The 26,653-nt window shown below is 45.0% G+C and overlaps 1 protein-coding gene across 6 annotated transcripts; it reads left to right on the top strand.

Annotated features, from left to right (window-relative positions):
* The first annotated feature begins 6 nt into the window (after positions 1–6).
* On the top strand, positions 7–26,613 carry ELMO2 (engulfment and cell motility 2). Of its 6 annotated transcripts, XM_064465649.1 has the most exons (23): positions 7–259; positions 3,597–3,668; positions 7,022–7,147; positions 7,284–7,324; positions 7,833–7,905; positions 8,236–8,286; positions 9,189–9,370; positions 12,958–13,057; positions 13,268–13,419; positions 15,570–15,648; positions 16,260–16,295; positions 19,235–19,285; positions 19,614–19,736; positions 20,372–20,506; positions 20,944–21,048; positions 21,128–21,236; positions 21,875–22,011; positions 24,058–24,221; positions 24,304–24,416; positions 24,731–24,838; positions 25,162–25,244; positions 25,575–25,652; positions 26,231–26,613. In XM_064465649.1, exons 3-23 carry the CDS (start codon positions 7,070–7,072, stop codon positions 26,429–26,431), a joined length of 2,199 nt encoding a protein of 732 aa, XP_064321719.1. In that variant the 5' UTR covers positions 7–259; positions 3,597–3,668; positions 7,022–7,069; the 3' UTR covers positions 26,432–26,613. The 6 variants fall into 6 exon arrangements, with proteins under 6 accessions (XP_064321719.1, XP_064321720.1, XP_064321718.1 ...); XM_064465650.1 differs by lacking the exon at positions 3,597–3,668 and having other exon boundaries at positions 7–227; XM_064465648.1 differs by lacking the exon at positions 3,597–3,668.
* The last annotated feature ends 40 nt before the right edge of the window (positions 26,614–26,653 follow it).

The following is a 26,653-nucleotide window of genomic DNA, read 5'->3' as shown; positions in this document are numbered from 1 at the left end:
GGCGGAGTGGGGGCGGTCAGTAGCGGCGGAGGGTGCCGCGGCCCCGCTTTCGCTTCCGGAGGGGCAGGTGTTCGTGCGCGGCGCCGCTGCTCCGGTTGTTCCCTGCCAGTCTCCGTGTGGTCGGCAGAGCTGCAGGGAAGGCCGCTGTGCATGAGCCGGTGGAGACCCAGCCCGGGGCGGTGGCAGCCGGTCCGGGAGGCGGGGCGCCGTAGGCACGGGGAACCAACGTGAGCCCTCCCGTGGCGGCCCCGAAGGAGCGGTGGGCGCAGGGACGAGGGAGATTCGGTTGACGTAATTGTCTCGGGCTGCCGGGGGGAGAGTGTCACACGCGAAGGGTAACGGGGGCCGGCGGGTGGCGCGCGCGCCGCTTGCCCGGCGGGTCTGCTCCGCCCCGAGGCGGGGTCAGCCGCCCGCGGTTTCCATGGCAGCGTGCTGCGGGCGCGTGACGCGCGTGTAACGGCCAATCGGCGGCGAGGCGAGCTGAGTGACAGCCGGCGGCACCAATGACCGGCGGCGCCTGGGCGGGGAGGGGGGGCCGGCGGAGGTGCCGGACGGCCGGAGCGTGGAGCGGCCGCGGCGGCGCTGGGTGAGCGCAGGGCGGCGGGCGGGGGCGGGCACCGGGCGGGGGCCGGGGGGAACCGGGCGGCGTGCTGCTGGCCTCGTGCCTGGCGGGTCCCGTCCCTGGTGCTGCCTTCCCGGGCCCGCCGCGGCCCTTCCCTCCGGCGGCCCGCCCCGCCGCCAGGCTCTGGCCTGGGGTCCCCGCCCCGGAGCTCCCGCTGTACCGCGGCTCGGGGGGGGGGGGGCGCGGGGCCCGCTGGGCGGCCGTGGGACCGGGGAGGGGCGGCGGGCGGGCGGAGGAGCCGCCCAAGGAGGGCACAGGTCGCGCCCCCACCCCGGGAGCCGAGCGGACCCGAACGGACAGCGCTTCGTCAGGGGAAAAAATCGTTTAGTGCCTCAAATTGAGTTGTGGCCCAAGCTTCGGGGGCTGCTGGATGCCAGGCTGCTTTCAGCTCGCTTGACTGATTAAAAATAATAAAAAAGCAGTCCTCTCTCTTTTTCCTGTTGCTATCAGTTTCTGTCTTTGCCAAGAGATGGTCTCTACCCAACTCTGTTGGAATGCGCAATATAAGAGACCAGAGTCGTAGGCTTAGTGTTTTGCAGCCAAAGTGTGGCTGTGGAAGGCCTTGGAGGAAGGTAGGGTTCCAGAGACAGAGAATCTGAGCCACCTGGTTCTTTGGTTTCTCTAGTGGTGGATGTTTCTCTTTGCATGCTAAATGAGGTGACGCAGCCCTCGGGTTGGACTCTGCTGTGTGCTACCCTCTTGTGCTGCTTGGTCAAGGAAGCTGGCTTCTCTGCACACTTGTCCAGCAAGTCACTGCTAACATCGCTTCTACCTTTTGTTTGGCCCATTGGTACCACCGCCTGGGGACTTGCTGAGAACTGACTAGGATGTTTTGTCGCATCTACAGGTTTCAGAAGCTGTAGCTTTTCACTTGTTGACAGGGGGATTCTACCAGGCAGCTTTTCTTCTTCATGGAATGTTCTTTCATCCTCCTCATTTTCATTCTGTATGCAGCACACTTTGTTCTCTATCTCTAGTGAAAAGAAGACTGAGTTTGTGAATAGGGAAGTTCTGTTTTAGCTTGCAGCTTCTCAGAAGTCTCTTGAATAGTGTGTTATTAGTGGCTCTGCTGATTTCTCCTTGCCTTGCAGCTACCCCTACACCACTGCTTTGTACGAAGGAACTTGCTCTGCAGAAGCAGAGTGAATTCATCTTTCATGGATTGCAGCTTGGCTGCTGTCTCCCTGTATAAAACTGTGAGAATTGCTTGCGTGCTGTTGTTGAGAAGAATGTGCTGTGAGAGACCCATAAGTGACGGATAATCACAATTAGGCAAAATCGCAGCCTGTGCTTCTTCCCAAGAACTCCTGAACAGTCCTTTTATTAGATGTATCACTGGTGCACTGCAAATATCCATTGCAAAATTTAAGGTATGTCACCTCTCTTGTCTGCAGATGTACAGCGAAATCTTTTCAAAGAATGCATTTGACAGACAACCTCATGTTACGAGGCTGACCTGAAGTACCCTTTGTATTTGTAGTCTAGTCTTCATTGTCCTCTTCTGGAAAGCTGCTTCTGCTGAGCCACTGATCTGCGTGGGTCCTTCAAAGGGTTGTTTGACCCAGACTGCTGGAGAGTTTCCTACCTTTGTTAATTTTTAGTTCCTGCTTCTCTGGGTTCTGCTTAGCCAATTGATTTTAATGTTTGAATCTCTTCTTTGGTAGGCTCATGTGATATCTGTTCAATGGTGCTGCTGTGCAAAAAAACAGTCCTTAAGCTCTATTTCTTCCACTGCATATTTGCTCTGCCTCAAACTGATTGGAATAGGGCACAGGGTTTCCAGTCATGATTGGGTGCTCATTTATGGAAGAAGTTTGGGGCAGAAATAGTCTAACTTGGGTTACTTTCTGAGTTTGTATGCAGCTGAAAGCTTTTTTGAGACATGAAGGCAGTGTAATACAACTTGATTGGTTACTGGTTTTAGCGGTGAGGTTATCAAGGAAGCTGCAGACAGAGTGCATTACCTCTAGGAGCTGTGGGCCAACCTCTGCAGTACTTTTTTTGATGAAACAGGAGACTTTATTTATATTTATACGGTACCTAGTGTCATGGTTTAGTGGTGGGCTTGGCAGTTTTAGGATTATGGTTGGACTCAATGATCTTAAGGGTCTTTTCCAACTTAAATCATTCTATGATTTCTGCAGAATTTCCCATAATATCAGTGCTTTTGTTTTAATGTGCACTTCCTCTCTGTGAATGATGCATATTCTTTGCAAGGGAGAAGACAAGTTAGAGATTTGTAAAGGCTTCTATAGTAACCTGGGCTTCTTTCTTATGGCATGTGAAGTACTGTATTTCCTTGTACTCTTCAGTAGCAACTTGCAATGTAAGTTGCAGTACAAATAAAAGACTGTGGCTGTACTGCAAAAGGCTGAAGGGAGAAGTGGTAATTAGATGCTAATTACTTATGAGTATATTAGTGAAAAGAGTTGCAAATTCAGTTCTTAATACTCAAGGATGTGATCTTTGAGCCTTGCCTCTTCACAGTATATTTGCTGTGCCTTGAACACTGAATGGATTTAGATTATTTCTAGTCATGAGTTGGTTCACTCGTGGGAGAAGTAATTATCAGTTCTGTTATTGTGAGCCAGTCTGATTATTGGAGCTGATGTGTGCTGATGCTGTATGACTAAGATTTCTCAGGTTTTCAGGTTTAGGCCATCATAGGCTTTAGTTGCTGAATGGAGCAGTGTGAGTGGAAATCATATACCATTTGGGAACTGCCTGTCTGTTTCTAGACTTAATGGGTGGAAACCCATATATCCTGCAGATCTGGGGGTGTTGTGCGAATTAGGCACTTTGTCTGGGGAATACGTACAGAGCTGTGCTACCGCTTGTATACCAGTAATTGCCATAGTGTACTTAAAGATTTAGTTGATGAGTTATCCTTGTTTTGAGCTATTGCTGCAAAAGCAATTTGAAAGTCTAAATGAATTTTAAAATGTATTTATTTATTTGTGTGTGTGTAATTCAGGAAAAAGAAGTGAGGAAGACTGATTCATAGTTTTTTAGGCTCATCTATCTGCTTGCAAGACAGAAGAGTCAGGTAAGCTTCAAATTCTTCCAGCTCATGCTACAGAGTGCATTGGTTCAGCAGGCTTTCTCGGTTCTGCCTTGTCTATTTATTACATTGTACTTGGATGTTAGAAAAAGTCAAAGTTTTAAGATCAGGAAGGACTCTTCTAACTTGCAGTACAGCATGCTTGGCAGACTTTTCCTATCCTCAGAAATAGCAGGTATTGGGTGTTGACTTGTGAACAGGCTGAGGATAATTGGTATAGGTAGGCTTGCTATGGATACTAACCCCAATAAAAAGTGCTGTACAGGGGTTGCAGTCTTCTAAATATATCATGTTCAAAGCATTCTTGTCTTTATGCAGGTTCCTAAGTGCTTTGCTCTGCTTATGCAATGAGGCAAGGTGCTATTCTGGCCCTGGGTTCCTTATGCTTTATTGCCTGAATTCCTAGTTCACTTTGGACAGAAGAAGACTGGCTGCTTCAGGATGAGTGTGGAAGAAAGGAGTAGAGTCCTGATTGTAATGGGTATGAAAATAGCACCAGCAGCTCTGTATGGGTTTAGGGTTCTTGAGAGCATATTTGCTGCAAGTTAACATTTCTCTCTTAGCAAAGAGTAAATGGTGTGTTTCTGTCTTGGAGTGGGAGAAGAGAACACTGATAATAAAAATTTGTGAAGGAAGGGGGGGTATGTTAGCACATGCTCATGGGATTTGGAGACAGTGTTTCCATAGGATAGGGTACGCTCAGTGATTTCTGTGAATTAGCCTGGCTCTGTGGGTGGCAAAGGCTTCTTTGAAACACTGATTTAAATGAGCTCTCATGAGCAGCCTTCCTGTGTGTGACCTGACCTTGTCCAGGCTGGAGTTTTTTACCTGATGCACTTCGTGTGAAGGACAGGCTTCCCTGTTGGTTGCCAAGATGAGAGTGGTAAAATTTTTATCCAGAGCGAATCTTGGAGAGGGAGGTGACTTGGTTGTCTTCCCTCCAGGATTAGGAAGTAAGATATCAGATGTTGTTTGTGTAACTGCTTGACTCTAATTTGCAATTTTTTATGACAGGGATCATATAAATGCTTTTCTGTCATTGCCCCTGAGACCTGCTTAACCTGGTTGGTACACCAAGTCTGTTGCTTTTCTGAGGCCAGCTCTTTCTTGATATGTTAGTCTGAGTTAACACTGTGCTGCTTGTCTGAAAGGTTGGAGATGTTATTTTAAGAAACTGGCAAAGCTGAACCAAACTTGACTGGCGCTTTTCTGCATGAGATGTGTTTAGTCTTACAGTCATTTTATGGGTTTTTAGAAAACATAAGCCGCTCTCAGGATTGATGCTAAAAAGGAAAGAGAAGGCCACAAGGAGTACTGTAATAATTTCTGTAAGTTGAGGTAAGCTGGCTTGCCAGATACTTTCCAGGTGGTGCGATGGTAGAGTGGACAAAGTCTGGCTGTCATAGGAGTGGAGGAGGATGGTGTTCCTGTGCATATGCAATACCAACCTCCCTTTTGGGTTGGCTGAAGCTCCAGACAGCTTTGGAGTTTAGGCTTCCTGGATTCATGCAGGAACTGCAAAGACCGTACACTCGCTGAGAATAGAGCAAACTGAGCAAGGCAGCTTCAGAAGGGCTTCTCATTGAAAACAATACTTGTTTTAATAGGGGAATGGCTGATCTCTCTCTCCAGCAAATGCCTTCGTTGTAAAGCAAGTACCTCTGATCTGGTGGAGACTTGAGGGCAAGGCTAGCTCAGTGATAACACTGGGCATTTCTAGGAGGTGGTATGAAAGAAATTCTAAACTTGCACCCCTCATCTGCATTTGCAGCCAGCAGGAGTGATGATAATTGTGTAACTATCTCAGAAGGTTGCACCAGGAGATCATAGCATTCTGTTTTCCTAGGTGAGGAAGCTGCCTCAACTGGATCGAGAAAAGTCACAAGTAGATGATAAAGGGGTTTGTGTCTGTACAAATGCAGAGAAATGTTCACGCGCCTGAGTGTTCATATCTCTCCATGCAGTGATACCAGTCTCTGAGGGAAGGAAGTGTTATATGAGCTTCATTGATTGAGATCATCAGTGGATCTCTAGGTCAACATCTTATACAGGCCAGGCATACCTGCCTTTAGTGGTAGACTCAGCTAATTTAATGGAAATTCCCTTTTCCAGGGTAGTCATGTAGACTGGGCCAAGTATCTCTGCAGCTGCTTGGTCTTCACTGATCCATGTTTCTAGTTCTCTCTTCTTTACTTGCCTTGCATCAGGAAAATTCCAAAGGTTGCTGGTTTCCCTTCAAGTCTTAGCCTGTTTTAGCATCTCTTTCCCAGTTGATCAAGGAAGTTGGGAAAGTATGTTACTTGTGAAACAATGTCCCTGCTCAGCACTGTCTCATCTCTATTCTGGGAAAGGGGGTTGGGTTGCTCCAACAGGAGAAATAGGAGCTTCCATAGGAGCTGGGAAGTTGTTCTTTGGATGTTTACCATCTCATTCAGGGTATGCTGGAAATTGAGTCTTAGGAGGAGTCCTTAAGGACAGGACTATTTCTATGTCTGGTCAGATCTCATTTTTGGCAGCTTGAAGTCTTTGTTCCTGAGAACTGCTTATGGAGAGTGTTGTCTCTCTCCCAGTGGCTCTGTGGGAGAGAACAGGGCTACTCCCTCCATCCAGGAGAGGATTAAAAAGGAACTGAACAAGTACATTTCTTTACAGCCTCTTACTACCAGATAAAGCACAAACCAGCATGTCTGACAACTGTCTGGGACCAAACCTTGAACGCAAGCTTATGCTCTAAGGCAGATAAAGGAGTGAAAGGTAGACCTCCGGAGGAAATGCTGAGTTAAATTTTCTTCTGTGAATGGATGTTGATGTTTTGGATTTATGATGTTATAGGAAGGGAACAGGATAAAGCTAGCTGCTGCTGCTCTGCCTAGGAGCCTGTTTGGGTATCCTGAGTGGATCAAGGTATCTGAAAAATATGAATGGGGCATCAGTAAACACCACCCATGAGAGGGAGTCTACCTGGACAGTATATTCCCTCTCTCAGTACAGACAGTAGCTGAGCCTAGGGAGCTGTTGCTTTACTAGCCTTGTAAACTGACCTGGCGGTACAGACAGCGGGTGGCAGATGGGGCTTTGCCGATCAGAGTGACTCTCCTTGTGCAAGGACCCCAACAAGCTCTCAGAAATGTTTCTTTGGTGATAAGGTTGGGCACACCTTTCACAATGTGCTGTTTTAGTGTGAGGCCTTGATATCTGGTACACTGGATGTTTTGTCCCTGGCAGGCCCAGCAAGCCATAAGGCTGTTCTTATGTAGTGTTTTGAAGCTCGGTGTTAGATGCAGTATGACAATTGAAATAATTTTCAAAGAGCTGCTCACTATCCTTTCTCTTAACAGGTGTGGGGCCGTATGCCGTTGTAAAGGCACCCAGAGGAGTCTGGAGCAATGCCACCACCTTCGGACATTGTAAAAGTAGCTGTTGAATGGCCAGGTGCCAATGCCCAGCTGCTGGAAATAGATCAGGTGAGACCTGGTAACCAGGTGGGGGAGGAAATGCACCACAACCTTGATACGGGAATGTGGAAAGCATAGAAATGGGCAGTATTCCTTTCTGGTTGAGAGGAACATGGCTACTGAGGACACTCTCTTTCTGTTCTAGAAAAGGCCTCTTGCATCCATCATCAAGGAGGTCTGTGATGGGTGAGTCATCCTCTGCTAACCCTTGTGGAGAAAGTCTGTCCCCCTGGCAAATCTTCCTGGGGTACTGTGGAAAGTCTCTGCTGCTTGTCAATGTGCTGCTAGCATGATCCATGCAGCCTGCTGCCAGTTTTTGCCATGGAATGGGGCAGAGTTTAAATCAGGAGCAAAAGGATCTCCTGGAAAATAGGGGCTTTGCATCTTTATTTTGATTCTGAGTGTGTGCATATGTATGCCTCTAGGGTCAGTGTCTCTGAGGATTGGCCCACCTTGCTGTTCATAAAGCACAAGGCCTCTTCAGACATTCCACAGAGCTTGACTTAGAGCAGGCTGAAGTCCTGTCCCCTCCTCAAGAGGAAGGCATTTTCTGTCCTCTTTGGGAGACCTAATTTCCCATGCTAAAGTTTTGCTTCAAAGTTCTTTTCCACCCTCCTGGGATCAAGTGCCTGTTACTGAGAGCCAGAAGAAAGAAGAAGAAAAACCTTATGTGCCCATCTTCTTCCTCTGCCAGGTGGTCATTGTCAAACCCAGAATACTACACCTTGCGGTATGCTGATGGTCCTCAGCTGTACATCACAGAGCAGGTCAGTGTGAGAGGTAGAATTTACTGATGTCCTGGGCAAGAGTGCAGAATGCCTTGGACTAGTGCCACGGAACAATACTGTCCCTAATCCTTGAGGCACCTCCACTATCAAAAATACTCAGACTTGAATGGTGTCATGCAACCGAGGAGCCTTGCACTTCTCCCTTTGCGTGCTCGTAGGTGTGAGGACCCAGTGACTCAATTCAACACCCTCGGTAGGGTTGTGTGGTATAGGAACCCCTTTACTTGTGCATACAAATGTGCACTGTAGATCCAGTTGCATTCTTTCCCCCACACTTTGCTGCAGTTTAAAATTTATGTTTTCTTTCAGACTCGCTGTGACATCAAGAATGGAACTATCCTACAGCTGGCTGTCTCCCCGGTAAATGCTTCCTCACATCCCTTCTTCTCGGTAGCTATCCTCACATGGCAGGCTGTTTCTTGCCTCTTTGCTTTTCTTCTTCTCCTCCCTAAATTGAAGGGGGCTTACCTTTGTTGTGGGCCTTTCCGCACAGAGGTGTACAGTCTTGATTTCCTTCCCGGTTGTGGTGTATACCTTTCCTTTGGATGCTCTGCCCTTTAATAGGACTTTCTGTAAATAAATGCAGTCTACATTTTTATTGTATTTTGTAGGTTAGCATGTTATAAAGCATTGACAGGCACACTCTCAATATGAGTGCAGTTAGAATTATCAGTGAGAAAGCAACAGTACTAGTGACTTAATGCAGAAATTAAAATAAGAGACAAATTTGATGCAGAGGGGGTTGTGCCTAGTGACTTCTGCTATTGTGACCTCAGCAGTTGCCTTTTGCAGACTTCCTGCAGCTTCCTTTTTACTGAAATTCTTAGACCTTTTTTGTGCAAGTGTCGTGGCATATAGCTGAGAGTGAGTAGAACAGGAAGAAGTTATTTGGGCAAGAGGTGGTTTAAATCTATGAGAGATACAATGTTAAAAAAAAAGTATTTCTTTAATAGTCTCAGTCCATATTTCTATATCCACCTCCACTCACCTCACCAAGAAGAAAAACAAGCATTTACTCTAACATGTAAAATAGCATTTTACTCGCCTCCTGCTTGGCTGTAACTGTTGCTGAGTGCAGCCTTTTTTTAGTCTATCTTAGACTTGCTGACTGCTACTACTTATCCTGTCCTTGCTGGTATCTCTCTACCTTTGCTGTGCTCTTTCTGCCCATCCATGGACTTCTGACAGAATGCTGATGCTGGTAGAACTCAGTCGGCAGGTGGCTGAGTTCTGTAACTGGCATCACCCCTCTTTCCTCCCAGTCTAGGGCAGCTCGCCAGCTGATGGAGAGGATCCAGTCGCACAACATGGAAGCCCGACTGGATGCCATGAAGGAACTGGCTAAACTTTCAGCAGATGTGACCTTTGCCACAGAGTTCATCAACATGGAAGGGGTTACAGTGCTGACACGGCTTGTGGAGAGCGGGACCAAGCTCCTGTCCCAGTAAGTTTCCTGTATTCCAGGACCCTGGAACAGGGCCTCAAATAAGGTGCTAATTTTGCTTGCTGAAGTGGCATTAATCAACTAACCTCATAGCAGATGCTGATCTGTTAATTGAGACAAAGTCTTTCTAGTAGTTTGCTGAACCTCATGAGGCAAAAGAAGAGACATTTATAATATGTGAAACTTGTATTGAAAGGTCACTTTGATAATTTAAATTATTTTTATTACCTTCCGTGTGGTCATAATCTCGTCAAGCAGCTATTTTTCTGTGGTCTGAGGGAGAAGGTATCCTATGAAAAACCTACATGCAGTTGCACACAAGAACATTCCTGTAGAACTGGCAGCATGTGTATGCCAGTCAGCAGCAAGCTTGGTGCTGGCTTTTGTGTATATGGTCAGTACTTTTTGACCAGCATCATAAGAAGAGTTGCTCTGAAGGCCAAATTTCTGTTTATCTTAGGGAATGGAAAGGGCTAAAGAATGTATAGCACAGAAAGTATCAGTCTTCAGTCTCCAGAAGTTTTCAACTTTTGGGTTTCCTGAGCAGAAATTGTGTACCTCTGTTTTAAGAACCTTTGGGTATTTCTTCCATAGATTTTTCTTCTTAATTTTTAAGTAAGTTTATCCTTTTGACATCTACAGCACTGTGTGGAAATTAAGTTCCACAGTTATTTGTCTTATAAGAAAAAAATACTTACTTTGTTTTAAACTTGTCACCTAATATTAATTTGATTCCCTCTACATATTTTGTTACGAGAAATTGTAAATTCCTCTGTCTTCTCTGTACCATTTATAACCTTATAGATCTCTTTCTCAGATCAACCCTTAGTCATGCCTTTTCTAAGCTGCAGCCTTAGTCCATTAACACTGTAACTATGGCAGCCGTTCCAGAGTGCTAATCATTCTTCCCGTGCCTCTCTTAGCTCTTTCCAGTACCACTGTGCTGTTGTGAGGAAATTTGTTTGTAACTTTTCACTAGTTTGAAACCTGACCATTTAATTTCTACCTTTTTGTTTCTTGTCTTTCAGTCTCTTGTTAATGCAAGAAAGGGCTTTTGTTTTTACTCTTTAGCAACTGAGTGTTTTGGGTTCTTTAAGATGCCTTAGTGAAGCACCTCATAAAAATCCTCTTCAAGGTCCAGGAGTTGTACTTAACTGTTCTCATTCTGACTTACTGATTTGTTCACAGACCTTCAGTATTGTGGTGGGTTAACCTCAGCTGGCTGCCAGCTGCCCACCAAGCCACTCTCTCATTCCCTGTCCTCAATAGGACAAGGGAAGAAGCAGCTCATGGGTTGGGCAAAACAGGCTTGACTTGGGGAAATTATTTTTTTTTTTGCCAATTAAAAAAAGAGTAGGAAGGTGAGAAACAAAGACAAAAGTACAACCACCTTCCCACCACTCCCTTCTTTCCAGGCTCAACTTTACTCCTTCTCTCCCCACTCTTCTGCTGCCTCCCCACATTAACCTGCACAGGGGGATGGAAAATGGGAGTTGTGGTCAGTCCATAACACTTAGTCTCTGCTGCTCCTTTCTCATAACACTTTTCCCCTGCTCCAGTGTGGGGTCCCTCCCTCGGGATACAGTCCTTTACATACTGCTTCAGTGTGAGTCTCCCACAAGACACAGTCTGTCAGGAATAGGCTGCTCCAGCATGGGTCCGCTGTTGGCCACAGTTCCTGCCAGAAAACCTGCTCCTGCATGGAGTCCTCTCCACAGGCTGCAGCTCCTACCCGGAGCCTGCTCCACCATGGGCACCCTGTGGGCTGCAGCTTCCTTCAGGGCATCTCTACCTGCTGCAACATGGGGTCCTCCACGGGCTGCAGTGTGAATATCTGCTCCACCATGGTGCTCCACAGGCAGCAGGGAACAACCTGCTTCACTGTGGTCTCCACAAGCTCCAGGGGAATCTCTTCCAGTACCTGGAGCACTTCTTCCCCCTCCTCCTTCACTGATCTCCATGTCTGCAGGGTTGTTGCTCTCACATGTGTTTTCACTCCTCTCTCACAGCTGCTGTGCAGCATTTTTTACCCTTTCTTAAATATGCTTACGCAGAAGCGTCGCCAGCTTGGCTGATGGGCTCAGCTTTGGCCAGTGGTGGGTTCATCACAGAGCTGTCTGGGACCAGCCGTGTCTGGCACAGGCAGCCCAGCCTCTCATCTCAGAGGCTGCCCTGCAGCCCCCTGCTACCAAAACCTTGGCACATAAACCCAATACACATACACATGTGAAACATAACTTCCTTCTACAAAAGCTGTAGAAATTATCTCCTTTCTTTTTCTTCTAGTGGTATTATTATAGATTCCACCTATCTTTCTGGTTCCAAATATCTAAATACCTGATTTGTCCTTCAGATTCCTGCCTGAGTCCTCTGTAAAAATTTGCGTTATATTTGCCACTTTCCACAGAGCACAATGAGTAGTTTGGCAGTGTTTTGTTTCACCATGGTTCCTTTGGGATTCTTCAGTGAATATCATCTGGTTCTGGAGACCTATTTTTCATATTAATATCTTGTTCCAGAATGTCCTCTAGTCAAATGACAGATTTGAAGACTTTTCTTCTCTCTTAAAAAACCAAACAAACAAAAAAACCAAAAAACCCAAACTCTGACCTGGAAGTTTCCCCAAGCACATTCACAGTGAACTCTGATGCAAAAAATTCACTTGGCTTTTCCGCTGTAGTTGTTCTGTTTCATTGAAAGCATTTTTAAAGTCTTGATAACTTATTGTCATAACATTTATAGGTCTTCTATTTACTTATGTATTAGCAACTAATATGTTTTCAGCATGTTTTGCAGTCTTTCCCTCAGTCTTTTTTACCTTTTTGTCTTGAGGCTATGCATTAAATTTTCCACAATTCATGCTGTATTTTCATTTTGTTTCAAGCCAGGTCTCAATATTTACAGAATGACAACTCATTTTTCTTTGTTTTTCTCTGATGTTAAAACATATTTGTTCGGTTTTTATGTGTGTGTGGAGGGCTTGTAATTTCCAAAGATCTTTGCATGTTTCATGAGATAAATTTACTCTGAAGCTCAAATCTGACAACAGTTTAAAAACCTAAAGTTTGCAGGTGGTTTAAATGTTCAGTTGATTGGCTTAAAAAGTCCTTTTCCCCTTTTCAGGTTGGTCTTTTTTTAACTGACATTGTACTGAATATTCTGGGTTTTCCTGGTTTTTGGTTGGCTTTGGGTTTCCACCCCCCCACCCCCGCCACATGAAAGTGTTGCATTTGAGTAGTGATACTTTGCACTGCTCCAGAATAAATACTGTGTTGCTGCTTCTGCTGTTATTCCTTTCACTAGCCAGCTACTGATCCAGGTGGTTCTGAGTCTCTGGTGGCAGGACTAGAAACTTATTGTTGCTAGTTTTACTTTGTGCTTGTAATCAGGGAAAATGAATTATGATTCCACAAAACAGTAAGGTTATCTTCATAAATGCAAAAACTTTATTGCTGCCCTAGCTGCCAAACTGTAACCTGTTTTATTGGAGAAGATGGTGACGTTTGTCTCATACCCAGCTGATTCAGCTCGGACAGGCTTTTTCCTTGCTACCAGATCTCTTGTAACTGCATTCTTCATTTTCTCAGTTATAGTGAGATGTTGGCTTTCACCCTGACTGCCTTCTTGGAGCTCATGGACCATGGTATTGTCTCTTGGGACATGGTCTCCATAACCTTCATCAAACAGGTGAGTTTGGGTAAAGGGGTGAGCGGACACAATTTCTTTTTGTGCTTTAATGCAGCTTCCAGGAAGAGCAAGATGACTCTGAGAAACTGAGCACTCCTTGAGAAGCGCAGTGCACCCAGCTTTCTGAGCCCCATCTCCCTGGGCTTGTCTCACTCACCGCAAGGTTTCCTGGATGGGCATCTGTTGACCTGCTGGTTCATCTGTTTTTAGATTGCAGGGTATGTGAGTCAGCCTATGGTAGATGTCTCCATCCTCCAACGATCCCTAGCCATTCTAGAAAGCATGGTGCTAAACAGTCAGACTCTGTATCAGAAGATAGCAGAAGAGATCACCGTGGGGCAGCTCATTTCTCATCTGCAAGTGTGAGTGTCCACCCAACAGTGGTGTGATTTAAATCAATTATATGAATATCTGTTAATTTGAAAATACATCCTTTTATGTTTAAAACACTTAAAGATGCTATTTTTAAAGTATTACTGATATGACATCTTGCTTGAACTTCTGGATTTCTAACAGATTTTTTTAAAAGTGAGATCCTGGAAAAATATGTTCAGTGTTCTGGAATTACTTAAGCATGTGAGGATGTGTCCTGAATAAAGATATTTTGCTTTAACAGCTGCACAGGTGTGTTCAGTGTTAGGACGAAACCTGCATTTTACTGAACTTCCCAAAGCTTCTGAATCCAGTTGTCTGTCACCTTCACCTCTCTTTAAATTGTCTCTACTAGAATCCAAGAGCTCATCATCTTCTGGTTTTTGTCCTGCATATTAAGGAAGAAAGCAATGGCTTTTCTTGCTTCTTTTTTTTCCCCCTACCTCCCCTTCCCCTCTTCCCAAACAAACTTGACAAATTATTATTTGGCTTTTAAGGCTGTTTGTCTAGGACAGTTCTACCCTTCCATGAAAAAGAAGCGTGCATTTGTTAGTTTTAAGTAGGTTTTTTTTTTTCTCTCAAGCCTTTTAATTCTGAAAATGTGGAAAAGAACCATTTGTGAATATGAATAATATTCCTTAATCAATGAACAGTAGTTTAACAAAATTGTAGTGTAAACAATGTATTGCATCAATGTCACTATGTGCTTAGAGTGTTTACAGATTTGAAATTGTTAACAGACAAGCTAACACTGCAGCAGTTTTATTCTGCGTATATGTTCTTTCAGCTTTATAATTTCTGTTTTAGTAATACACTGGTTTGGCCCTAACACTGAACACGCTTGTGTAGTAGTTTAAGCAAAATATCTTTGTTCAAGACATACTCATATGCTTAAGAGCTTCCAGAACAGAGAAGGTTGCTGAAGAAAGTATCTGCAGGGAATACTGTAAAAAGGGAGGCTGGAGGGTGAGTCAGAATTTGCCGGTGTTTGTTTGGCAAGACTATTAGGTGGGAAAAATCTTTAACAGAGGATAGGCTGTGGAAGAACAGGTCCATGGAAATAAACCTGAAAGAGACGAGCTGGAAGAGGAGAAATTAATTTTAAAATTGTTTTGCTGTGTCTAAAAGCAAGCAGTGTAGTGAAAAGAGCAGCAAACCCCAAAAAAGAGGATAGGAGAAGTGAAGTGACAGACTTAAGACACCCGCAAAGCTTGGAGGCCCAAGGAAAACCTAGGATGATGCATGAACATTTGCATGCTTGAAGTATGGCAGATTGATCAAAATGAAGGAGATTTGGAAGAAAGCAATAGAAGAGAGAATACAGTGGTTATTCACAGATATGCCACGGATAACTGCCAAAGTGGGGAAGGTGTTTTTGCTTTAGATGTTTTATAACAGGTTGTTTTGGGGTTTTTTTAAGTATACACACGCACACAAATTCATGTAGGTGATGCACTGGATTCCTGTTAATCAAAAGGGCTTGAAGTCTCCCAAGAGGAATAGTATAGCAAGAAACAAAATTGGATTTGATAGAGCATCAAGATGGGGGTGGAAAAGAGTGTGATTGGCATTTGAAAGCTTATTCAAAGCATCACAAGTGAAACCACATGCTTTGCGTGATCTAGGAAGGGACTAAGCACCCTTTACCTGAAGAAGCTCCTCAGTGAAAATAAGAAAAAGGCGTGTGGGTTGTGTCAAACTATTGAGGTTGGAAGGCAGCGCCATAAAGAGAGGCATGCCTCTCCCTTAGTTCCACTTGCATTTGGTGGCTTCTCTTGATACAGGGGAGAAAAATTACTTGCTCCATATAAGTTTCTAGCTGTATCCGTATAACAGATGCAGTATAACTAGGCTTTACAGAGGTAGTTTCAGGATTGGAAACAACTGGTAGTGCTGAATTCTGAGCTCTGCTGGGCTGCAGTCTGCACTGTCTTCTCAATAATGGAGCTATCAGTCAGCAATTTCTGTCAGCTTTTTGCAGGCCTTACAAAGAGTTGGATGGCATGAAAGTAGATTACCTGAATCATGCTTGCCCATTGAATGCAAGATAGCTGTAGTAAATGTTCTTGCAGCAAAGCAGCAAGCTGTAATACTCTATACTGCGTGTTCTCTTATGATCCTCCCATTTTTGTTTCTGCAGCTCAAACCAAGAGATTCAGACATATGCCATTGCCCTGATCAATGCCCTCTTCCTGAAGGCACCTGAGGAGAAGAGACAGGTTTGTTCATGCTTTCTGACTTTAAACCTGAATAATGGTTACTGGCTGGCTGTTTATGCCTCAGAAATCGTATTGGCTGGGCAAGGCAGACCTCAGACCTTGCCAAGAACTTATGTAGCTGTTTCAGTGTGGCAACATAGGAGAAAAAGTACCATCCCACTATAAATGTGTTCTGGAGTAGCACATATATGTTTAGGAGGTGCTCAGAAAGGAGTCTGGAAGGCCTTGAGAGACAGAAAGTAATCCTCTGTATAGCATGGATTTTTTTTTAAAGAATGGTAACTCCATATGGGAGAAGTAGGCTGTGTAGAGTCCTTGGGGTTGTACATACTTACTAAATAAACACCCCACTTCCCTCTCCCCCTAAAAAAGGACCTTTCTTAAGTTGTAGGGGGATATTCCCACTGGCAGATGTGAGAAATGAAACACCTGTCCTGCTCTGAGGAAAGCCCCAAGATCTCAACTACATGCAAGATGTGCATATGTCTGTATTGTGTAGCTTTGCTGTGTTAAGCCTTTCTTCTGTAGTGCCCCGTTTGTGCCTTATTTCTGGACTCCGAGCTAAATCCTGTCTGCTTCTCTTTGTGCCTTTTTTTGCTTTCTGCCAGCAGGACAAGCTGCTTAACCCACTAGACCTGCCCATCACTGTAAGTAACTCAAGCCTGGGGGCTGGTCATGCGGAACTGTAGGCATGTTAGCTTTTCTCCAGTTACGCCTCCTCGTATCTCAGAAGTTATGCATACAGGCTTCAGATGGCAGATGAGCCTAGGGAGAAGGGCGGGAGAGCTCCTGGGGATGTACTGGGATTGTGAAGGAGAGAAGAGTCAGTAGCAGGAGAAATCTTGAATGACTCATTGTGCATGCAAGACAATAAAGCTGATCGTAAAAGGAAACTGATAGTACAAGACTGACCAGATGAACCAATTTTAAAACTGGGACCAGTTCTTTAGCAGTCTGGGGCTCCTTAAACTTAGTGCAGCCTGAGCTGATACTCCAAATCTCGCTTCTGTTAATGACAGTTTCATATCCAGCTGCGTCCTTCTAAAGATAGAGCAATTTGTCTGTGAAGAGCAGTCACAAAACTTAGTGCTGGTGGGGGCTAGAGCATACATTCTGCCTAATATGTGACTTCTCCCTTTGGGGATTTTACTATAAGAATGGTTTTTGCCCCATGCTATCTCCAGGGGAATCACCACTCCTGTTAATAGGTTGATTTGGAACCTTTTGTATCTTAAGATTCTGTTATATTTTTTAGATTTTCTGGGTGGCACAGAGAATGCTCCACTTTTGCCAAGGATGCAGTGCCTTCAGAGGGGAAACTATGGTCTTAATAAATGTTACATAATTTCTAACATTAATATATGCTTAACACATGAAAATATGGAAGAACATACTCCTTTGTTGGTAATTTAGCCAACATACTACACTTCATAGCAAATAAAATTCTAAGGGATCTTTCACTTTGGTTTTTCCCCCCCTTGAACACAATCCACATGACCACAAAGGGAATGGAATATCTTTCATATGAATAGAGGCCTAGAGATTTGGGATAGATCAACCTTGAGAAAAGAAGGCTTGGGGGGTCTTATCAATATGTATAAATGTCTGATGGAAGGGAATAAAGAAGAGGGCACCTGAGTCGTCTCAGTAGTGCTTGCTGGCAGGACAAGAGGCAATGGGCACAGCTTAAAACCCAGGAAATTTCACTTGAACACATACACACAAACAAAATGAAAAATTAATATGAGGGTAGTCAAATACTGGAACAGGTCATCCAGGGAGATTGTGGAGCCTCCATCAGTGGAGATATTAAAAACCTGACTGGACATGTTCCTGCACAACCTGCTCTGTCTGATGTTGCTTGAACCAGGGAAGCTGGACTAGGTGATCTCAAGATGTCTCTTCCAGCATAAATGGTTCTGTGATTCTGTGGCCCCATCCAGCAGAAAAGTGGGCATTATCAGATTCTCATCAGAATGTAGATCCCTTAGCAGTCATTAGGCTGTGTGTGCTCATGCTTCTTACTATGCTATTTAGAATTGTTTAACTGTCTTTGTCCTTCCCACTGTTTATCTGCTTCAGTCACCTGTTACTTCATTCCATGTACAAACTAATCCAGAGTAAGGATTCTTTGTGTTGCATGCGTGAACAAATCCTAACAGCAGGCCTTGTTCTGTTCTTAGTACTACATCTCACAAATCATAGTAAAACACAATCACTCAGAGGGCAGTGTTTTATCTCTGAAACCACTTCCTGCTTCATCTAGATGCTTCTTTAGATATCTTCCACTCAAGCACTGACTCATTTTGGTTGTAACATAAGTGCTGCTGAACTTGCAGCCATTATGGCTTGGCTTTCAGCCAGAATATCGCTTTCTTGTTTTAGGAGGTTTCTGTCTGTAGCAAAAGTGATAACAGGGCCTTGGAATGAGGCTAATATACACATTTTCCCAGGCACCTTATAAAGACTGTCAAGAGCAGGGTTGATATGACCAGTTGGAACAGTCTTGGATTGCTCAGAATGTAGAGCTTATTGAGTTCAATTGTCTAAGACTGCACATCTGCTTCCAATTCTCAATCTGCCCTGCACAGGAATGTGAAGAGATCTCAGACTGGCAGTTCTTTTGGACTTCTTCCAGATGATGTATTACCCAACAGATTTTCCTTACTCAAAGATTTTGCTTATAACAGCAAACTTCTGATAATATTCCATCTTGACATTAGTGCTTGTGCCACTCTCCTAGCAGGTATAATGAGATCGCTGGTATTTTACAAAGTGCATCTTCACAATTTACAAGGAAAGCACAGGTTAGATTTTTGCAGGTGTCCGTGTAATTGGTCACAGAACTGAAGGCTTGCAGCAGACACTTGCACCTGCTGTGACAGTTTGTCATCCTGACTTGATAGTTGGGAAACCCTCCTCATCTGGGGAAGGAAGCCATGATGTAAAGAGGGAAACTGGAAGCTTTCTTTTAAGCATGAAAATTATTTACCCTTTATCTTTTGTAAACTGAAGTGCTTCTGCAAATTGTCCTTAAACTGACTTCTAAACGTCTCTTTAGGAACTGGGAAAAAGGAAATGGAGATTTCAGAAGGAGAGTTTTTGAGAGGGAAAAGACCTGAAAACTACATCCTCTAGCCCTTGTTGTCTTGGATGTATACCTAGGTATAGAAAGTTGTGAAATGCTAATTGAAGGAAACTCTCGTAGATGACAGATTTTCTGGGCAACCCACAGTATGGTCCCAGCTGCCATATCTCCTGATACTGAAATATCATTAGATGTCCAGTGTTAAGCTAAATTTTCTTCCGTTCTTTGACTACCCTAGTGCCTTTCTCCACATTAATGATGTTTGACAGGGGAACCATCCATGAGTTCTGCCATGGTAAAGATGACCCTTGCATCCCAACTTGATGCTTGCTTTGTGGTGAGATGCCATGCTAAATTGACAGTCTGTAGTAAAAGCACTTTGTTGTGTGCCAGTGCTATCTCCAATTCATAGGCTTCCTTCTTTCTCTTCTTTCTGCACAATGTGGGCTTTTTGTTTATATTTCACTCATGTTATTTCATCTCTAAATTCCACAACAGGAAATGGCTAATGCATTTGCCCAGAAGCACCTGAGGTCTATAATCCTGAATGTAAGTATGGCTGGAATGACAGAGTGCTTCCTAATGTTCTCTCAATAGAGGTTTCACTTGTGCAGAGTAAATTCTGCTGCCCTCAGGGCACTTCCAGAAAAGTGACTCTTTCAAAGGTGAAATTGGAGCCACTTGTTCAAAAGGGAGTTATCAGGATGCTTCTTTCTGCTGTTAGAGAGCATTAGCATTAAGCTTCTCATGGAATATGGAGGTTAAACAGCTGAATCTTCATATACAGAGATGTACATGCAGCATGGTATATGCCTACAGCTAATACCTCAGTTTTTATGTGTATTCTCTTCAATCTACCCTATGCTTTATTTTGCAGCACGTGATCAGAGGAAACCGCCCAATTAAAACAGAAATGGCACATCAGCTGTATGTGCTACAGGTCCTGACCTTTAATCTCCTGGAAGAGAGAATGATGACCAAGATGGATCCCAATGATCAGGTCACTATTAGAGCTGAATAAGATCTGATAGAATAGGACATACAAGGGGCCTTACTCCTGCACTGTTTAGAATTTGCAGTAGATGGTTCATAAAGTTTCAAAACCAGCCCTCACATTGTAGTCTTTGAGATTAGGGTGTGCTCATGACTATCCTGCTGTATGCTATGGGACTTTTAGAGATGAAAGTGGTCAGTGGAAGCCACGTGCTCTGTTCTTGACCGGTGTGATGCCAGCTGTCAAACTGATTACTCCACCTCTATGGGTGGCACATCCTTTTATCCATTTGCTTGCAGTATACAAGGAAGCTGAGCATTTTTAAGGTATCTGTTACTCCATTTTTAGATGTATTGTAGCCTTGAGTGAGAAATGCCTTAGCATTATCTGAATGCCTAGAAATTGCCTTATCTAAACTTGGGGCAGTTAAAGGGAAAATGCAAACAAATAATTTGCTTTACCCAGTATACTGAAACTTGCCATTTTTAAATGCATTGCCTCTTCTTATGTAATGTTAATGACCTTTGGCATCTCTCTATTCACTGTGTGAGCTCTGGAGAGAGGTGGGGCTGTGCGTTGTATGAAAATACTGCCCAATTGATTGATCACATGTTACCATTTCCCTGCCTTCTGTCCTTCAGGCACAGAGAGACATCATATTTGAGTTGAGAAGAATTGCATTTGATGCAGAGTCTGACAGCAACGCCGTCCCTGGCAGTGGAACAGAAAAACGCAAAGCCATGTACACCAAGGACTACAAGATGCTGGGATTCACTGTAGGCATCTAGAGAGAATGCTGACTGTAAAGCCTGTAAAGGCAATTAAGCAATCTCCATCAGACTTGTGGGGAAATAAGGAACAGAAATAGCTGTTTGCTTTACCATACTTTGATACCTGAGTTTTAGAAATTCAGCCACACTCAGACTCGCAGGGAAGATCATTATGAACTGGCTGATTGGTTAAATGCCAGGGGTCATTAGACACGTTCTCTGGAGATACTTACTTACCACACGCACCTATTCTATGAAGAAGTCGGAATCAGCTTCTCTTCTAGAAGGGTCGGATAGCATTGTCAGCTGGTGTCCAAAGTACCTCTTGGATAGATGTGAGGGAGTGCTTGATGGGCAGGCAGTTGTAAAATTCCTTCAGAAAAGGTTCTCATACAATTTCTTTGAGCTAATTTGTTTGGGTTCTTTCTACACACTCTTCACAGAATCACATCAATCCAGCCATGGATTTTACTCAGACTCCTCCAGGGATGCTGGCATTGGACAACATGCTCTACCTGGCCAAATTTCATCAGGACACCTATATCAGGGTAAGGGAAGGTGCTGGTTTTTGCAGATACCAACACCTTAGCAGGTCTCCTTAGTGCGTGTTGCATTCTCTTCTTGTAGATTGTTCTGGAGAACAGCAGTCGAGAAGATAAGCATGAGTGTCCCTTCGGGCGCAGTGCCATTGAGCTTACCAGGATGCTTTGTGAGATCCTGCAAGTTGGGGAACTCCGTAAGTACCATTTATTACCCCAGCTCTCCAAGTTGCTGGGCTGATACTCTGGAAGTAGCTTCCAGGCTGACCAATATTCACAAGCATTTGTACCTCAATCTCACTTCTGCCATGTAACAACAGGGGGAGCTTGGAGTTGCACTGTCAGTCTCCCAGTGATAATACCAGTATCAAAGTAAGAAATTTGTTGTGTGCACTCTGGTTCTCCTGAAAAAACTGACACAAGCGGAAGGCTTCAACTTCCTGAAGCTTCTAGAGTGTATAAAAAAACACTCCAGAAACCATCATGAACTTGAGGAAATTTTAGTAGCTCTGACAGTCTCAAAACAGCATTCTGAGACAGTTAACCACTGTAAGAAGTTCTACCAGAGGAGAATGTGAAACAACTGCAAGCAGTCATTTGGGGGGACTAGTATGAAAACGGCATAAGAGTCAGAGGCTTGCATGGTGAGGTGTGGGGATAGTTGCCATTCCCAATATAGGCTGTCTATGGGGAGACAAAGCATTGAACTGTCTTAATCTCTGAGTTAGTACTATTGTACACCATCAGGTTTCTGTCACTGTAGTGGATTTTAGTTACCCTTAGTAGCTCTTGTGCAATATGCTCACATGGTTGTGGTTTCTGTTTCTTCCTGAAGCCAATGAAGGGCGGAATGACTATCACCCCATGTTTTTCACCCATGACCGTGCATTTGAGGAGCTGTTTGCCATCTGCATCCAGCTGTTGAACAAGACCTGGAAAGAAATGAGGGCAACAGCAGAAGATTTTAATAAGGTCAGAGTGGAGAAGAGGTATTTTTGTAGAATCATTGACAGAACGTTGTTCACTCAGCCTGTACACTTGGTCAAAGAGTAGGGTGCAGAAGGTATGGCAGGGTGTCATGGTTTAGCCCGTCGGCAGCTAAGCACCATGCAGCTGTTCACACACTTCCCCCACCCCTGTGGCATGAGGAGAGAATTGGAAGAGCAAAAGCAAGAGAACTAATGGGTTGAGATAAGAACAGTTTAATAATTAAAGTAAATTAGTAATTATAATAATAATTATTATGATAATAATAATAGGGATTATATAATAAAAAGGAAAATAACGAGAGGGAGAAATGAAGCCCAGCCACCTGCTGACTGACACTGCCAGCCCCCGAGCCACGATAGCTGCCTGTCTGGCCAACTTCCCCCACTTAATATACTGGGCATGACGTCATATGACATCCCTTTGGCCAGTTTGAATCCGCTCTCTTAGCTGTGCCCCCTGCCCTCCCGGCTTCTTGTGCACCCGGCAGAGCATGGGAAGCTAGAAGAGTCCTTGACTAGTACAAGCACTGCCCAGCAACAACTAAAACATGGGTGTGTGGATGTTGTCTATCTTGACTTCAGTGAGGTATTCGACACTGACTCCCGTAGTATCTTCGCAGGCAAGCTAAGGAAGTGTGGGTTGGCTGAGTGGACAGTGACGTGGACACAGAACTGGCTCAACAACAGAACTCAGAGGGTCGTGATCAACGGAGTAGAGTCTGGATGGAGGCCTGTCACTAGTGGTGTTCCCCAGGGGTCTGTGCTGGGTCCAGTCCTGTTCAATATAGTCATCAATGACCTGGATGATGGGATAGAGTGTAACCTCAGCAAGTTCGCTGATGATACCCAGCTGGGAGGAGTGGCTGATGCACCAGAAGGCTGTGCTGCCGTCCAGCGAGACCTGGACAGGCTGGAGAGCTGGGCCAAGGGGAACGTGATGAAATTCAACAACAGCAAGTGCAAGGTCCTGCATCTGGGGAGGAACAACCCCATGCACCAGTACAGGTTGGGGGCTGAACTACTGGAAAGCAGCTCTGTTGAGAAGGACCTGGGGGTGCTGGTGGGCAGCAAGCTGACCATGAGCCAGCAATGTGCCCTTGTGGCCAAGAAGGCCAAGGGTATCCTGGGCTGCATTAAAAAGAGTGTGGCCAGCAGGCGGAGGGAGGTTATCCTCCCCCTCTACTCCACCCTAGTGAGACCACATTTGGAGTACTGTGTCCGGTTTTGGGCCCCCAGTTTAAGAAGGACTGAGCTGCTTGAGCAAGTCCAGCAGAGAGCTGCCAAGATGATCAAGGGACTGGGGCATCTCCCTTATGAGGAAAGGCTGAGAGACCTGGGTTTGTTCAGCCTGGAGAAGAGAAGACTGAGGGGAAATTTCATCAATACCTATAAATATCTAAGGGGTGGGTGTCAGGACGATGGGACTATGCTCTTTTCAATAGTGCCCAGTGACAGGCCAAGGGGCAATGGGCTCAAGTTGGAACACAGGAAGTTCTACCTGGTTATGAGAAAAAAATTCTTCACTGTGCGGGTGCCAGAGCAGTGGCACAGGCTGCCCAGGGAGGCTGTGGAGTCGCTTCCCTGGAAATATTCAAAACCCACCTGGATGCATTCCTGTGCCCCCTGCTCTAGGTGTGCCTGCTCAAGCAGGGGGTTGGACAAGATGATCTCCAGAGGTCCCTTCCAACCCCAACCATCCTGTGATTCTGTGTTATCAACATTATTTTCATACTAAGTCCAAAACACAGCTCTATACCAGCTACAGTGAAGAAAAATTAACTCTATCCTAGCTAAAACCATGACACAGGACATTGACATGGGCTGTAAGGGAGGATGGTCCAGCTTTTATTTGGTATGACCTGAGGTCATTCTTTGCTCTTCTGGATCTTCAAAGTCACGAGTACATTGACATTTTTGGCCTCAGTTATTTTGTGTCAGTTCTTTGCTGCTACTGAGCTGTGCCCTGGTTCTCTGTTGCTACTGAGCAGCAAGAATGTGACTTCTTTTGTCTCCTGCCCAACCTCTTTAGGTTATGCAGGTTGTGAGGGAACAGATCACACGGGCTCTCCCCTCTAAACCAAACTCCTTGGACCAGTTCAAGAGCAAACTGCGCAGCCTGAGCTATTCTGAGATTCTGCGACTACGCCAGTCTGAGAGAATGAGCCAAGATGACTTCCAGTCACCACCTATTGTGTAAGTGCCTAACAAAACCAGTTGCTTTCTGTGCTTACTCTTATCTCCATTTTCTACTTACTCTTCCATATTTGATGGCCAGGGAGCTGAGAGAGAAAATCCAGCCTGAGATCTTGGAGCTGATAAAGCAACAGCGCCTGAACAGGCTTTGTGAGGGAAGTAGCTTTCGAAAAATTGGAAATCGCAGAAGACAAGGTAAGGTGACAGCATCTACTGCATTTTTTCACCTGAAGAACTGTAGACAAATAAAATCTAATATATTAATCAGTTAGCAGGTGTGTTGCCAGAAAGGAAAGCCAGTTACCTGGGCTGTCTATACCAGCCAGTAGTTTGGGGTGGAACAGATGTGCGTTGCTTAGAATATTGTCTCCCCCTTGTTGAACAGGAAGCAGTGCTGAGGAAGTGGGGGAGTAGAGGGATTGGATCGGGTGGGGTGACTATAATGTAGTGGCTGTATGACCTTACGTGAATGATCTTGCTCAGCTTATTCTACTTGATGTATGTTCCAGAAAGATTTTGGTATTGTCGCCTGGCTCTGAATCACAAGGTGCTGCACTATGGAGATCTGGAAGATAATGCCCAGGGAGAAGTCACCTTCGAATCTCTACAGGAAAAAAGTAAGTCCTGATTAACGCTCTGAGCACACTGTGCTCTGCCGTCTAGAGGCTGCTATGAGTCCCATCCTAAAAATGAGAGAAAAAGAGCTGTGGCTGAAGCCCTGAGATGAGATCAACTTTTGGTCCTTGCCCAAATCCTTTGAGTCTTGGAATTCCTTGGTATTTCTTACAACAGCCAACCATAGGGCTGCCTTACTGGTAATGTGTTATGGAAAACTGCTGTAATAAGCTACAAGAAACAGAACAACACTCAGTTGCAAAGACAAAACTGTCTTCTCATGGTTAGGATTTCTTGGTGGTGAGTTTTACTTTTTCACTGTTAGTTCCAGTTGCAGACATCAAAGCCATTGTCACAGGGAAGGATTGTCCACACATGAAGGAGAAAAGCGCACTGAAACAGAACAAGGTAAGTGCCCCCTTTTTGCCTGTAATTAATATCCAGTGCTGTAAACTTGAAGACTTTGAAAGCAGGCAACGGGAGCAAATGGTCTTCTACACTGCAGGTGTATTGTTTACAAAACCCATCTCGTATCTGGGCCTTTTCCTAGCACTCACCTGTGATTGCTAGGTGCTGTGGGCACAGCCTGGCTGTGCTATAGGCTATGCAGAGTTGCTCAGAATACTGATGTGGGAAGTGCACTGAGCTGCAGCAAGGTAGCTTCTCATGCTGGGTTATCAGGCAGAAGGTGCTGTGATGTTTTGTTCAGTCAATGAATGAAAGATTTTGTCCATACAGGAAGTGTTAGAATTGGCCTTCTCGATATTATATGATCCTGATGAGACCTTGAACTTCATTGCACCTAATAAATACGAGGTAAGAAACATAGCAGTTGAGCAGTAGAATATAAAGCAATAAACTTCACAGATTAAATAGAGTAGTTGCTTCTCATTAAAGGCTTGAACAGGATGTCTCCCACCAGGGTAATTCTTAGAAAATGTTGCCAATGCTTAGTGTGAGTTGTCTTTTTTTTTTTTCTCCCAGTTACCTTCCTCTTTAAAAAAAAATAATCCTACACTAATTTGCCTTAGTCTGGACTGCTACTTTCTTTCCTACTATGCAAGTCAGTTGATCCCTTTTCCCCGTTCTGTAAGACACTGATGCCTAAAATAGCTTTGCTTTTTCTGTTGTTAAGCCACAATAGAAACCCTTGGCCCTCTCCTAGTGCCATGGGGTCATGCTTACCTCTAGGCTTCTAACTTCCATTGGAAGTCTCTGTGGACACTGTTCTGGGGTTGGGTTTTTCTTCCCCATAGGTTTACTCCCTCCCATGTTTCCTGTTTTGGAGCTGTATATGAGTGTCTTTCATTGTTGTACAGATGGAAAGATTCAACCAAACCTATCATTTGTGCCTGAAGTTGTGAATTATCCTTTCTTTTTCCCCCCTCCCCCAGTACTGTATCTGGATTGATGGGCTGAATGCGCTCTTGGGGAAGGACATGTCCAGTGAGCTGACTAAAAGTGACCTGGACACACTGCTGAGCATGGAAATGAAGCTGAGACTCCTGGACTTGGAGAACATCCAGATCCCCGAAGCGCCTCCGCCCATCCCCAAGGAGCCGAGCAGCTACGACTTCGTGTACCACTATGGCTGATGTGGACCGAGCCGCTCCGGGCAGCCTCGGCCCGCGGCGGGAGGCCGGCGCTCTTGTTCCTGTGTTTGGAGCCCACGGTGGGCGCAACCCTCTGAGCGCGGCCTGATGCCGCGCTCCTGCTCCTGGCCCTGCGCGGCGGGGCCGCCGGCCTCTTGCTGCTGCCGCTGCGGCGGGGCGGGGCGGGGCGGGGCGGGGCTGGGTGGGGCCGGGCGGGGCGGGACA

Source organism: Phalacrocorax carbo, chromosome 14, assembly GCF_963921805.1.
Source record: "Phalacrocorax carbo chromosome 14, bPhaCar2.1, whole genome shotgun sequence".
Classification (NCBI taxonomy): domain Eukaryota; kingdom Metazoa; phylum Chordata; class Aves; order Suliformes; family Phalacrocoracidae; genus Phalacrocorax; species Phalacrocorax carbo.
This window is presented reverse-complemented; position numbering and strand designations above follow the sequence as displayed.

Excerpts from the sequence above, each read along its gene's own strand:
- ELMO2 (XM_064465650.1), top strand. The coding sequence starts at position 7,070 with ATGCCACCACCTTCGGACATTGTAAAAGTAGCTGTTGAATGGCCAGGT. Across the intron at positions 15,649-16,259 it reads CACCTGAGGAGAAGAGACAG|GACAAGCTGCTTAACCCACT; the intron begins GTTTGTTCATGC and ends TTCTGCCAGCAG. Across the intron at positions 21,049-21,127 it reads ATCAGGACACCTATATCAGG|ATTGTTCTGGAGAACAGCAG; the intron begins GTAAGGGAAGGT and ends CTCTTCTTGTAG.